The sequence below is a fragment of the Perognathus longimembris genome, chromosome 7, assembly GCF_023159225.1.
Source record: "Perognathus longimembris pacificus isolate PPM17 chromosome 7, ASM2315922v1, whole genome shotgun sequence".
In the NCBI taxonomy this organism is placed as follows: Eukaryota; Metazoa; Chordata; class Mammalia; order Rodentia; family Heteromyidae; genus Perognathus; species Perognathus longimembris.
In genome coordinates, this window is record NC_063167.1 from 38,490,270 (window position 1) to 38,503,693 (window position 13,424).

Sequence of the window (13,424 nt, forward strand, 5' to 3'; positions counted from 1 at the left end):
TGGTTAATTGGAGATATGAATCTTAAGGTCTTTCCTGTCTGGGATGGCTTTGAACCACAATCCTCAAATCTCAGCCTCCTGAGTGGTTAGGATTATAGATGTAAGCCACCAGTGCCCAGTAGTTAGTTAATTTTTGAGGAAAGGCTTTGCCACTAATTTTTACCTAAACTGGCATCAAGCTTGTGGTATTTCTGCTTCTGTCTTTGGAGTAAGTTGGAATTACAGACATGAGCTATCATACTATCATATTCACTAGCAAAATGATTTATTCAGTACCCTGCCAATATCCCAAATTGTTTCTAATAACTCTTCAATGATTGAATGTGAACTTTCCCCCCCCCCCCCCCTCTCTCTCTCTCTCTCTCTCTCTCTCTCTCTCTCTCTCTCTCTCTCTCTCTCTCTCTCTCTCTCTCTCTCTGTGGTGTGTGTGTGTGTGTGTGTGTGTGTGTGTGTGTGTGTGTGTGTGTAGGAGTAGGGTACATGGAATAAATATGGGTGGAGGATAAAAATTTAAGAACAATGGCTGAGATGGAACATTTCTGTTGTCAGGCTTCAAGGATGTAGCCCCATGCTGTCTGCATGGATTTTCTCAGTCCATTCTTCTTTTTCAGATGCCCTAAGAAGTCAAAGCTGCCTTGATCTTACCCTACAATTTGCTCTATTCTAATTCTGGAAACTAATTTCTCCAACTAAGAATGACACCTAAAAACAGAAGACAACAGCAGGTTCAGACAGGGTAATTAATGCCACACTGCATTAACTTTCTGCAGCTGAGATACATATTCACACATCCCCTTCTTGTTGGAATTTAGCTTCAAATACCCAACACAACTGCAGTCAGCTCTCAATTATCCCCACTAATGAAGAGGAGCAGTGGTGTGGAAAAACCCCAAGCAGCAGATGATCCCACAGTCTGACACTGTGATGCATGATATGTTCTGGCAATAGCTTTACCTTCCTTGTTACAGAATCTTAAGACTGTCAGAGAAGAGCTAGAGGGAAGTTAAGAAATCATTTGATCCAGAAATTTCCAACTTGGTTTCGGGCAAGGTCACTATGGAGTCTATGGAGTTATTCTCAATGTTCCAAAAGTATAAATGGAATTATACCCATGAACACAACATGCTGTGGATGATTTTGCTCTGTTTTTGGTAGATATGACCACATCTTTACTTCAAATCCTTTAAACTATCCCCCACCTGCCCTTAGGGTAAGGTCAAAGATGCTTAGGGCACAGAAGGCCCAATAGTCTTTTGGTCCATTAGAACTAAAATACCTCCTCTGCACCATGAATCAATACTCAGCCTTCCTGTCACATGTGTTTTTTTTTTTTTTCATCTTTCTTTCGGCTTTTGCCACATTGATCCTTCTGAGATGGATCTAGTTAGGGCAATCTTCTGCCTGATATATAGCACATAACTTCATACTTCCCAGAGGAGCACACTAACACCTCAGGATGGCACATAGGCCCTTCCAATATGTATTTTAGTCATAATAGTAATTGAAAAGGATTGTGATTAAATTCTAGATGCTAGTGACAGTGAGTGAGTTAAATCTGTGGTCAATAAACTAGTCCATTAACCAATTCTGGCAGCCACTGATTTGGTCCATAAAGTATTATCAGCCCACAGATCCATCCCCTTGTTTATGCATCAGCTTTTGTGGACTTCCTGCCTACAAGCAGAAAGTAGTTATGACAGACGTATGGTCCACAAAGCAGGAATAATAAGAGTCTGTCAGCCTCTGGTCTAAATAATCATAAGAGTCTTTTTGTACCCAATACTCTAATGGCTGAAAACCACATTGGAATCTTCATATCCAGCTCAATTTCTCTTTTGACCACCAGAAGTTGAATCCAGTGTGGCATTACCATGGAATGTTCTATGGGCACCTTAATCTCAGGTGTTCTCACAGTCAACGTGCCTTCTTTCAGCTCAAGCATGCTGCCTCTGTCTCCCACAGCCCAGTGACTGGCCTCATGTACTTATACAAAGAAAGATCACTCGAGCTTACACTCTGTTCTTCATCTCCTATGTCTCTTCTGTTTTAACTTCCTGCAAAATACTAAGACCATTTCCCCATCCAAGTGGTCACTGCTTTTAGGTAGAGCCTGGCCACTTTCTGATTTATCCACTGAGGGACATCCAAGAATGTTTCTTTAAGAAGGTCTGAAGAGGGCTGGGAATATGGCCTAGTGGCAAGAGTGCTTGCCTTGTATACATGAAGTCCTGGGTTCGATTCCCCAGCACCACATACATAGAAAACGGCCAGAAGTAGCGCTATGGCTCAAGTGGCAGAGTGCTAGCCTTGAGCAAAAAGAAGCCAGGGACAGTGCTCAGGCCCTGAGTCCAAGGCCCAGGACTGGCAAAAAAAAAAAAAAAAAAAAAAAGAAGGTCTGAAGACCTGGGGCTCCAAAAGTCTCAGACTTAACTTGTCTATGATTCATATGCCCATAAAATAGATAATTAACCTATTAATTAGCTTCTGTTGTTCAGTTCTGTTTAAAAACAGAATACGGGTAATAATCCCAAATTATATTTTTACTTTCAAAGTTTATAAGCCATTTTATATTCCTGAAATCATGTGATCCTTGGATACCATAGAGAAGGAGTTACTGAAATTCTCTGCGCTTCTTCATATGAGAAAAGAAATGCTTGCCTAAGGTTACCTGTACTGCAGCCATATTCACACTTCAGACCCTTGACTGGAGTCTTCCTCTTTTCTTTTGAAAAAAAAAAAAAAGATTCCTTTTTCCAAAGCATCTGAAGTTCAGTTTTCTTTCCTCTTGCACACTGAAATCTACCAGGTAACACTTTATATGTCTTGGGTTCCCACTACGAAGTCAGTATTAAAAAAAATGACAGCAACTTATTATTTATGGCAGTATCTATTGTTGCAAAGGGAGACAGACCAAACAATTCCTATTGTTACAGATGCTACTTTGACTTGACAGCTGGGAAAGTCTGATAGGCAGTTTATTTACTTAGCCATTTAACCAAATAAATGTTTTCATTTTTCTTTCATCTCTTCAAAAGCTAACATTTCACCCTCAAAATTGCTCCAGCAACACACATCAGTGAAGTATAAATTACCTGCCATTCCCACACCAACCATTATAATATTATTTGGGGTCTTTTTTTTGTCCCTGTTGACTCAGTTTTCCAAAGACACATGATTCTCTCAGATGGGAAGGCAGAGGAGGAACAGTGAAATAACTGAAGATATTTTCCTTTATTGCAAACACAGAAATGTTTAGGATTGGCTCTGAAGCCTCTCCCCATGGGGATTGACTCTGCCTGTTTCGTATTACTCTGGAGCAATATAGCTTTAACTTATCAACAGATGTCATCCCTATTTACTCAGAGCTGTGTGGCTACTTCTAATAAAAAACAGCTGGAGATAATGCTTTCAAGAGTAATAAGAAGGTTGGGACTCTTGCTTTTCCATGTTATGAGATTGGGGGGAGGGGAGCAATGTGCAGGAGGGTAGGGAATAAAGCACTGGCCATAACTCTCTCTGCTTGCAAACCCTTCCCTAAATGTCCAGAAAGGCACAAAGAAATTGAAGTCAATAAATTTTCAGTGTGTGAAGGGTATGGAGATAAGAGATCATAGGTGGCATGTGCTGCTGTTGATGGAGAGTAAGAGAAGATTTCCCCTATGGTATTATAGGGGATCTGCCTGCATCAATCCCCTGGCACACAGTTCTTCACAGGGACCTGTGAAATGGCAATGCTAGAAAAGGGGAAATTACTTCACCAAAGATTGTAGTCTGGATGTCCTAGGGATTGGGAGAGAGTTAAGATTTATATATAAAGCCAGGTACTGGTAGCTCATACCTGTAATCCTAGCTACTCAGGAGGCTGAGATCTGAGGATCACTGTTCAAAGCCAGCCTGGGCAGAAAAGTGCATGAGACTCTTATCTCTAATTCACCACCAGAAAAGTAGAAGTGGAACTGGCAAAACACTAACCTTGGGCAAAAGAGCTCAGAGACAGTGCCCAGGCCCTGAGTTCAAGCCCCACGACTGACAAAAATAAGATTATATATAAACCTAAATCTTATGATTTGTGTGTGTGAGAGGTTGCCTGGGAAGCTGAAACTGGGATCATTCTGATTATGACAGTAGGCCAGGTAAACAGCTATCAAACAGTCCCATCACTCCACGCTTTTTGAAGCATTTGGAAAGTTAGTTACCTGGACATAGTTAGTATCAAACAAAACCACATCAATCAGGATGTGCATATGAAAACAAAACAAAAAATCTCTGAGCTAATAGCCTGTTCAACATAAGCGCTAAATGTATAAAATCCAAGGTAGTCGACAGGCAATGTTAATTGAGCCTATATAATAATGATGGTGGTGATGATGATGACAATAGTTACAATGATGGTGATAACATTGTTGGTGGTGCTGGTGCTGGCAATGATGGTGTTGGCAATGATGGGGATGGTATTGGTCAGAGTAGTGGTGGTAGTGATGCTGCTGCTGATGCTGATGATGGCATTGGTTATGGTGATGATGGTGGTGGCGGTGCTGGTAGTATTGCTAGTAGAAGTGGTGAAGGTGGTGACAGAGGTGGTAGTGATGAGGATGTTGCTGGTAACTGTAGTGGTGGTGATGATAGTGATGGTGTTAATGTGGTGATGGAGATGATGGTGGTGGCATTGGTGTGGCAGTGGTAGTGGTAAGGGTATGGGTGATAGTGATAGTGGTAGTTCAGGTGACAGTGAGATGAACGGTGGTGGTGATGGCAACCATCTTTCACAGATGCACTCTGTGTACTTGATACTGAACTAAACCTCCATGTGCATTATCTCTTTTAGTTCACCCAATAACCCTCTGCATAGGACATTATTTTTTATAACTGTTTTTCAAGTGAAGAAAAGAAGATTAAATACAGTTAGAGAATTGTCATTAAATCTCAGCAGAATCAAAGAGCCAAGCAGTGGTGGAACCTGACACTGAAGACAGACAGCATTACCCCAGAACCCAGATTTTCTTTTTTAAGGTGAGTGCTCAATGTCTGTCTCTATGTTAGAAACTAAGCATGTGCTACCTCAGTTCACATCAAGGAAAATATAAGCCTGTCCTCAAAGATAAAAAATGAAAAGCAAAAACCAAGGTTCAAAAAATAAAAGCATAGCTCTTGCTCAAGATTTTCTTCTAGTAAGTGGCTGAGGTAGGATTTGAACTTAAGTTTCAAACCCCGAGCCTCTGCTACAGTACTGTACTATGTTCCATTGGAAGTCAGCCAAAGCTAGGGGTGCCACATGGAGCATCAAATATGGTACTGAGTGAGCAAAGCCATGAGACAGCTTGCACAATTGCCTCAAGCTGAACAGGCTCAGCAGATGAGGGCTTGATAAATCAATCAGCAAATAACGTAAGCCACCTTTGTTTTCTAGGAGAACTTCAATTTTAAGATGATGTTAGCTGCCCTCCTGATGAATGGCTCTTGTCACCTCTAGTTCATTCATCAAATTTTACGGGGCCATGTTGAGTATATGAAATTCAAAATATGCAAGATGGAGAAAACTTCTTGGGGGAATCATCCCACATGCCTCTCTTTTCCTTGTGCCTTGACACTGCCTTCAATAGGCCAGCTCCCCAAAATATTTCTGCAGGACTAATTTTTTAAAATAAGTATCACATGTTTTTTTAAATTACATGGTGCATTATTACATGTTATTGCACAATAATGATCATGTATAATAACACATAATACCATGTGGCCAAATACACACATTAAGTTCTTTAATCATAAAATCTATAACAAACTGCACTTGCAAAACATGGTATTAACTTTCAATAACTTCGGAAATAACTTATGCATGAACTGAGAATGATTCTGAGGTAGCCTCAGATGCCATTCATGAGCAGTGGGGGACTGTTTACCATTTTAATGATTCTGATAATGCTGTTTGGGACCCAAAGAAGGAGCTCTTTGGGTAGGGCCTGGCAGTGCTGTATGTTTATGAAAAAACTAGGAAAGGATCTTAAAATTGAATACATTTATCAAGGGGTAACCTTAGAAATCATGTGTGGGTAATAAGGTGTACTTCTGTCTCCCGAGAAGGCTCACTACATCTGCACTTCTTTCTTTCCATCAAATCAGATGTATTGAAATTCAAGTGCCAAGAACCACTTCTAGGCACTGTAAGTACACCTCTCTCAAAGTAGCTGCTGATGGAATCTGAAGTGACTTGGTGACAAACCACACAGTGTAGCCCAGGTGCAAAAAACACGCCTCAGAAGTGACGGCTTTATATCTTTGGGCTTTGAATTTCCCTGACACTCTGGGATGGGTCCTATAATCTCCATCAATCTCATTTCAAGCATTGCTTGTTTATTTGCTTTATAGTGTGACTTCTCATTGTATTTTATTGGTGACCCCTTTAGTTCTGGGGCATGTAAATTTTTTGCTTAAAAGATTAAAGCATTTTTGGACCACGTCACACTGAGCAATTATCAACATGTGTAGAATATGCCCATCTCCAAATATTGATTTTTTTTTTTTTAGAAATTCAATCCATGTGAAATTGGGTTGACCAGGACTCATTCTAGCCCTGCTGTACTCTCAGTATAAAGCATTAATAAAATGATAAATTAAAACAATGTTTCCCCACAAGTGTACTTACTGGTATAAGTCAAAGGTCATTCATCTATGAAAATAAAAATTAGAGTGGAATGTAGAAACTAGGCAGGGAGAGATGCTACAAACATTGGTTACATGACTCAAGTCAGGAAGGATGGCACAAACATCAGAAACATCATTCATGCCTGGAGAGATGGAACAAGCACTGGTAATACAGAACAAGGATGGAAGAACAGTTTCCTTGGGAAATACAGCACAGGCAAGGATATACAGAAACATATTGGTAATACATTGCAAGCATGGAAAGAGAAAATACACACACTGGGAATATGATCTTAGAAGTGAGCCAAAGGGAAAGTCTCAGGCTTAAGGGTGAAGGAGATAAAAAGGACAGATACCTACCCAGACCTGTGCTATCTAGCTACTGGCTTGTGGACTTATATTATCACCACTGGGCTCACCACTGGGCTCCCCAAATGGATCACTGTTGGAGGAGGCCTGTGATCCATCAGGCTAGAAACACAACAAGAAGAGAACACTTTTTTCCCCCTTTTCAACAACTGAAAATACAAGGCAACCAAGAATATTTTCATGCAACACATACAATCAAGTTATTTAAAAGGAGGGGCAACGACAGGCTGAGGGTACTCCCCCTCCCCCATTACTCCAAGAACTTGTAACAATTGCATACGAAGACAGCATTTTGGGGGATCTGCCCTTGACTATAAGAGATAGCCTCTCCAACAACACTTTAGATCTTCAGAGTCTGAACCCACATTCTTTCCAATGTAAGCTGCTTCATGTGCGGTCTATTTCAGAAACAGAAGTATTATAATTAAGGAAGAATTAAATAGAAATAGGAAGCTTGCCACTTACAGCTTCTTGCTCTTCACTTTTGCTGGGGCTTTCAAAGCCTTCTTCAAAGATGTCATCTGCAGTCGGATCACTGGCATGGGATGCAGATGATTTGGATGGAGAGCTCTGCCTAGGGGCTGGGGTTGGAGCTACACAGAGACAATGCAAAACAAACAGAAAGACGAGACATCTTAAGTGCCCACTACCACCATGTAGAGCTTAAAGAAACTTCAGGGATTTGCTTATATTCGAGTCAAATCATAAGACACCTCTCCTCGTGCCAAATCAAACCATGTAAATATCTGACTTCCTCTCCTGAACATGTTTATCTGGTACACTTGTGTGCTTTATCATGAGGGAAGAGGCTTGTCCATGCTGATGGGTAACACAGCTGTCCTCAATGGAGGATGATCCCTGGACCACCAGCTAGAGCATCATCTAGGAGTTTGTGAGGAAAGCCTAACCCTGGAAACCTAGTGAGATCTATGGATCCCAGACGGTGTTTGAACAACCCATGCAAGGGATTCCAATGCATGCACAGGTGAGAATTACAGCTTGCTTTCTTGTCTTTCAGGAGAGAGCATATTTATGTGTCTTTTATGTGTCAGACACTGCTAGACATTTAAGAGACAATATCACTAAACTCTCATAAAATTCCTTTGAGGTGAAGGCTATCCTAGCTTTTCAGAGGAGAGTGAAGGTTGTGAGTTTGTTCATGGCAACTGATAGAACCTGGATTTAGATTCTGGCACAAAGCTGGTGCTCCCAAACATGTGTTGAATAAAGAAGGTCTCCATGACTTGGAAGAATAGATGTGCATGATGACAACTTCACAGCAGACACTTGATTCTGTAAGAATGCAAATCTGCTGTATTGAATTTACCACATTTTTCTTTCTCATCAGCTCCTGAGGTTAATAATAAATATATTGGAAACTACTTGCCTAGTAATTCTAATTTAGCATAGAACATACTGACTTGGTCCCAAATGAGGAGGTGAGATGGCTTGATTTAGTAGCTGACAAGCCATGCCATTGATAGAACTGCCCTGTTGTAACTTTCCAGAACTTAGAAAACCTGGCATCTTAATCAGACAGTGAGTGATTATAATACTTTGTGTGTACCTTTTACCCTAGTAAACCTGTAAATAGAATAATGATATTATTTCAAATTCTAAGTATCTACAACATGCTAATGAGAAAAAAACTTTCTGTAGTCCTAATATAAATAAATGCATGCTGTTACTGTCTATTTGTCCCACACATGTTAGAAGCAACAGCTCAGAGCTGCTCAGGGCTATGAACTATGAGCTGTGAGCCATGGATCTGTGTGACACTGTTCGGTCCAGATGTGCTTTGATATTTCTGTGTGAGGTTCATTTTGGCTATAACCAATCTTCTACTCAAACATCCTCAAAGAGGTATTATTGATGGGTAAGAGGATATACAGATTAGTTTCATTCATTTTCTTTCAAGTACATTTAAGTTGTTGTTTTATTTGAAAAGAACTAAGGAGAGTGAATCTGACCAAAGTACATTTTATGTAGATTGTATAAATACCACAATGAAACCTGTTTGTACAATTAATGCATGTTAATGAAAAAACAGCAAAGAAAGGAGGCCTATTGTTCATGAGATGACTTCAGAATAAACTAGTTTCAGTAGAATTAAAACTATATAGAAACATCCTGATGGGTAGATGTTTAATAAATATGAGCTTAATTGGGTTTTCTTCTTTTAGAGTGAGGGTCTCACTATTCAGCCCAGTCTTGAACTTAACGCCCTCCTGCCTCAGTCTCCCGAGTGAAGGCATGACAGGCACATTCCATCATGTCCAGCTAGCTTAATTGGATTCTGAATTGTGTTTGAATTGGTTTATTGCTTACCAAAGGCTGAGAACCTAGGCTGAGCTGCCAATTTTGACAGGTTATTGCTCATACTTATCCAATGAAATCAATGGGAAACTAGGAGTGTGTATTTATGCAAGATCCTTAATCTTTAGCAGGTTTTAACAGCAATTCTCAATCTGGAGCAAATTCATCCCCAGAGAACATGTGGCAAGGTCTGAAGTCATTTTTGATTGTAATGAATAAGAAAGGGATGATTAGGAAAGTGGAGCTTGCAGCTCAAATGGTAGAGCACTGGCCCTGAGCAGAAAAGCTCAGGGAAATCACCCAGCCCCTGAGTTAAAGTCCCAGGACACACACACACACACACACACACACACACACACACACACACACACACTCAACTCATTTCATTCACTGTACCTGTTTGTTCTGTCACGCCTTCCATGAACTAGAAATTATGCTAGCATGTGAGACTTGAGGCGTAGGAATGATGAAGACATTCCCTTACACTCAAAGAACTTTAGCTTTCTGCTTCTGTTGTGGCTGACCCAACAGTTTATTGAAAAGGAAACATTTTCTTTTCTTTTTTCTTTTCCCTTTTTTTTTTTTTTTTGCACAGGAACTGGGGCTTGAACTCAGAGCTTGGGCTCTGTCCCTTAGGTTGTTTTGCTCAAAGCTGGAGCTCTACGACCTGAGCCAACAATCCACTTCTCTCTTCTTTGGTGGTCAATTGGAGATAAAAGTCTCATGGATTTTCCTGCTCAAGCTAGTTTCGAACTCAAGCTAGCCTCCTGAGTGGCTAGAATTATAGGTATGAGCCACCAGTGAGCATGGCATTTGCTTTCAAAAGATGTTGGTTGCCCTTCTATGCATGGTTGTTATTTCTTTAGCGTTTCATTTTTTCATTCATCATTCTTCATTGAAACTCTATGAGTCAGAGTTAATAGATATTTCCTTACAATGTAGATGTTTTGGCTGGAGTTCATGTAGGTGTTTTTTTAAAAGTTCACATCAAAGGCATTCATTTGTGAAAATGCATCCAGGAACCTAGCTGAAATGATACAGTGTAATTGTATTAACCTTAGTTTTTTTTTTTTTTTTTTAGCTATTCAAGGCACTGCCCATGCAGTGATCTGTGTCACTGATGACAGTAATGAAAATGCACAATTCTCTGTAGCATGAGTCTCTTCTTTCCCTTTATCAATTGTCAGGCCACAAGCCAAGTCATCAGAACACCTTTTCTAAGCTGTGTCAAACAAGCACAAGAGTGATCAAGTGTGTCTGGATTGCGGCTTGACTGTATGTGTTAACTTTTCTTGATGTTTGCAGTAGGAAGTTGATCTAGGGCAGAATCATTAGATACTCTTTCACTACCAGGAGTTGTAGCCCAGATCTTGTTTCAACCATCACAGCTTAACATAGCTTTATAGATACCATAGCTCTGCTTTAATTTTAGTGGTGGCTCATGTCTGTAATCCTAACTACTTAGGAGAAAATTGCAGTTCAAAGCAAGACCAGGTAGGGAATCCATGAGACTCTTATTTCCAGTTAATTACCTAAAAGCTAGAAGAAGACCTGTGCTCAAGTGGTAGAGTGCCAGACCGGAGTGAAAAAGCAAAGTGACAGTAACAGTGTCCTGAGTACAGGCCCCAGTATTGGCACCAAAAAAAAAAAAAAAGGGTCCTGATTTTAAATTTATACTCTAACTTTTCAACTTTGTCGTTAAATATTTCTAAATGTATACTTTCTATTCATTTGCACTTCAGTGAGCTGGCAAATGGCACATATATAACCAAATGAAAGAATGCACACATGGCTGACTGAATGAAAGAGCAAACTAAAAAGTTAAAGATAACCATGACATTGGGGAAAATACTTGGCTTGTGTTCACATCTACCACTTTGTCTCTCAGTGTCATTAGCTGTCAAACAGGTCTCATAAAACTTGCCATCAGCATTGTTATGAGTACAAAAAAGCAAGCCTATAAGCATATGGAAAGGCAGACATTGTAATTGATACTTGAGTTAGTAGCTAATTATGATTGACAGGGGTAGCAACAAAAACCCTGATGCATGCAAGTAAGATACATTTGCCTACTCCAGAAAGCTAGTGACCACACACAAAGCATGGGCTCTCATTCAAGCGAAAGGCACTCACGTGAGTTGGTAGATGGCGTGGTAGAAGTCACAGGTGTCAAATTCAACTGGGAGATGTCGAAGTCATCACAGTCATCCGTGTCCTGTGCCACGCCGACTTTGCTGAAATAACTGGAGAAGGCCTCTGAGGTACAGGTGAGGGAGGGCTGGTCGGGCTTGCGGGAGGGCACGGGTGGAGGCTGGACCATCTGGAAATCTTTAAACATTTCCTTCCCCATTTTCTGCCGGGGTTTGTCGCTCTGTGGACTTGACCTGGCCGAGTCACTCGTGCCTGGGACGGTTGCAAGGGGAGTGAGGGGACCTTGGAACATGGCGGCGGGCAAAGGCATAACAGTTTGTGTGGGCATGAAGGCGGCTGGCGGAAACTGCCCGGCCACAGTTGGCCAGGGCTGCTGAGTGGCTGGAAAGAGACCCGGCTGGCCCCAGGCGATGGGCTGAGCCCCTGGCATCACCTGAGCGACTGGTGGCTGAGCACCCATGGCGATCTGCTGTTGGACAAGGGGCTGCTGGCCCCAGAAGGATGGGAGGACGGCGCCCATAGCAACATAACCTAAGATGGGGGAAAGAAAGAAAGGTCAGACATCCTGGGGATGAATTCATAGATTTAAATGATCGACAAAAAATGTCAATGACTGTATGTTGGGACCAGAAATGCCAGCAAGAATAAGACAACTTCTAGCCAGGCACTGGTGGCTCATGCCTGTAATCCTAGGTACTCCAGAAGCTGAAATCTGAGGATCATGGTTTGAAATAAGTTCAGGCAAGAAAGTCCATGAAACTCTTATCTCCAATTAACCAAACCCCTCAATCAAAGTTGAGCAAAATGGAACACTAAGAAGCAGTTACTTAAATGGGGTGGAGTGGGATGAAGGAGATAGGGATGGATAAATGAAGAGGAGAAGGGGGAAGAATGCAGTCGAGAATCCAATGTATATCCTACAAAATTAAGAAGAGTAAGGGAAGGGGGTAAGGGGAAGGAAGAATGAGAATGTTGAAAGGGGTGACATTGATCAAGATACATTGTACTTATAAACTCCTTTGTTAAATGGCAAGTCCTCTGTATAACTACTTAAAGGTAATATATGTTTTTATACACACACACACACACACACACACACACACACACACGTGTACATTAAAGCCAGAAGTGGAGCTGTGGCTCAAGCAGTAGAGTGTTCCATACTTAAGCAAAAGGGAACTAATGCCCAGGCACTGAGGACAAGCCCCAATACAAGCCCCCTAGTGCATGCACGCACACGCACACACACACGCACGCTCACACACGCACACGCACACACACACAAGCACAGCAAGTCTCTACCCTCATTGAATCTTCCTTCTGAAGAAGTAGTCACAAAAGACCTCGCATGGGTGATAGCTCACAAGCAGAACCCTGAAGACTGAATGGCTATGCCGCACAAGTGTCTGGGAGGATAATACTAGTATTATCATCGCTGTTAAAGTTTCCCAAGTCTCATGGCCTCAGAAGCCAGTGTGTCTCAGTGGAAGGGGAAAAGGGTTGGAAAGCAGACTTGCTCAAGTTTTGGACTTCACTTTCCCTGCTAAATGTTGAACATTCTCAACTGCTTAAGCTCTGTGAGAGTCATTCTCTATGAGATCAGGTAACCAGACGTTCCTTCTCAGAGTGAGTGAGAATCTGTTTGGTAAAACTTTTAAGGCTTAGGTTGAAACTCAAACTGGGACTTCTTATCTGTCATTTGGGGTATGTTTCTTTTTTTTTTTCTTATAAAACTAATGTACAGAGAGGTGGGGTATGTTTCTTAACTTCTGTGAGGTTCTTCATCCTTACCTGTCAAATAGGCATGCAGTACTTTCTATCTAATTGGGTTGGACTAAAGACTGATAATATACATTCAGAGTATTATGATACATTATTGCTGTGTCATTAGTAGTCCAATTTTGGAGACTAAAAACCATTATTCAATTAGAAGACCTCATACAGTGGGG

At 41.2% G+C, this 13,424-nt stretch overlaps 1 protein-coding gene across 2 annotated transcripts in view; it reads right to left on the reverse strand.

The window, feature by feature from the left end:
• The window catches only part of Dab1 (DAB adaptor protein 1), a 392,203-nt gene that overhangs the window by 3,847 nt on the left and 374,932 nt on the right, over window positions 1-13,424 (reverse strand). For both annotated transcript variants that reach the window (XM_048351414.1, XM_048351413.1), the window contains 3 exons: window positions 11,458-12,006; window positions 7,474-7,601; window positions 7,000-7,110 (listed from right to left, as the gene is read on the reverse strand). In XM_048351414.1, the coding sequence (XP_048207371.1) occupies window positions 7,015-7,110; window positions 7,474-7,601; window positions 11,458-12,006 (773 nt within the window). In that variant the 3' untranslated portion in view covers window positions 7,000-7,014. The remainder of the gene's footprint in view (window positions 1-6,999; window positions 7,111-7,473; window positions 7,602-11,457; window positions 12,007-13,424) is intronic.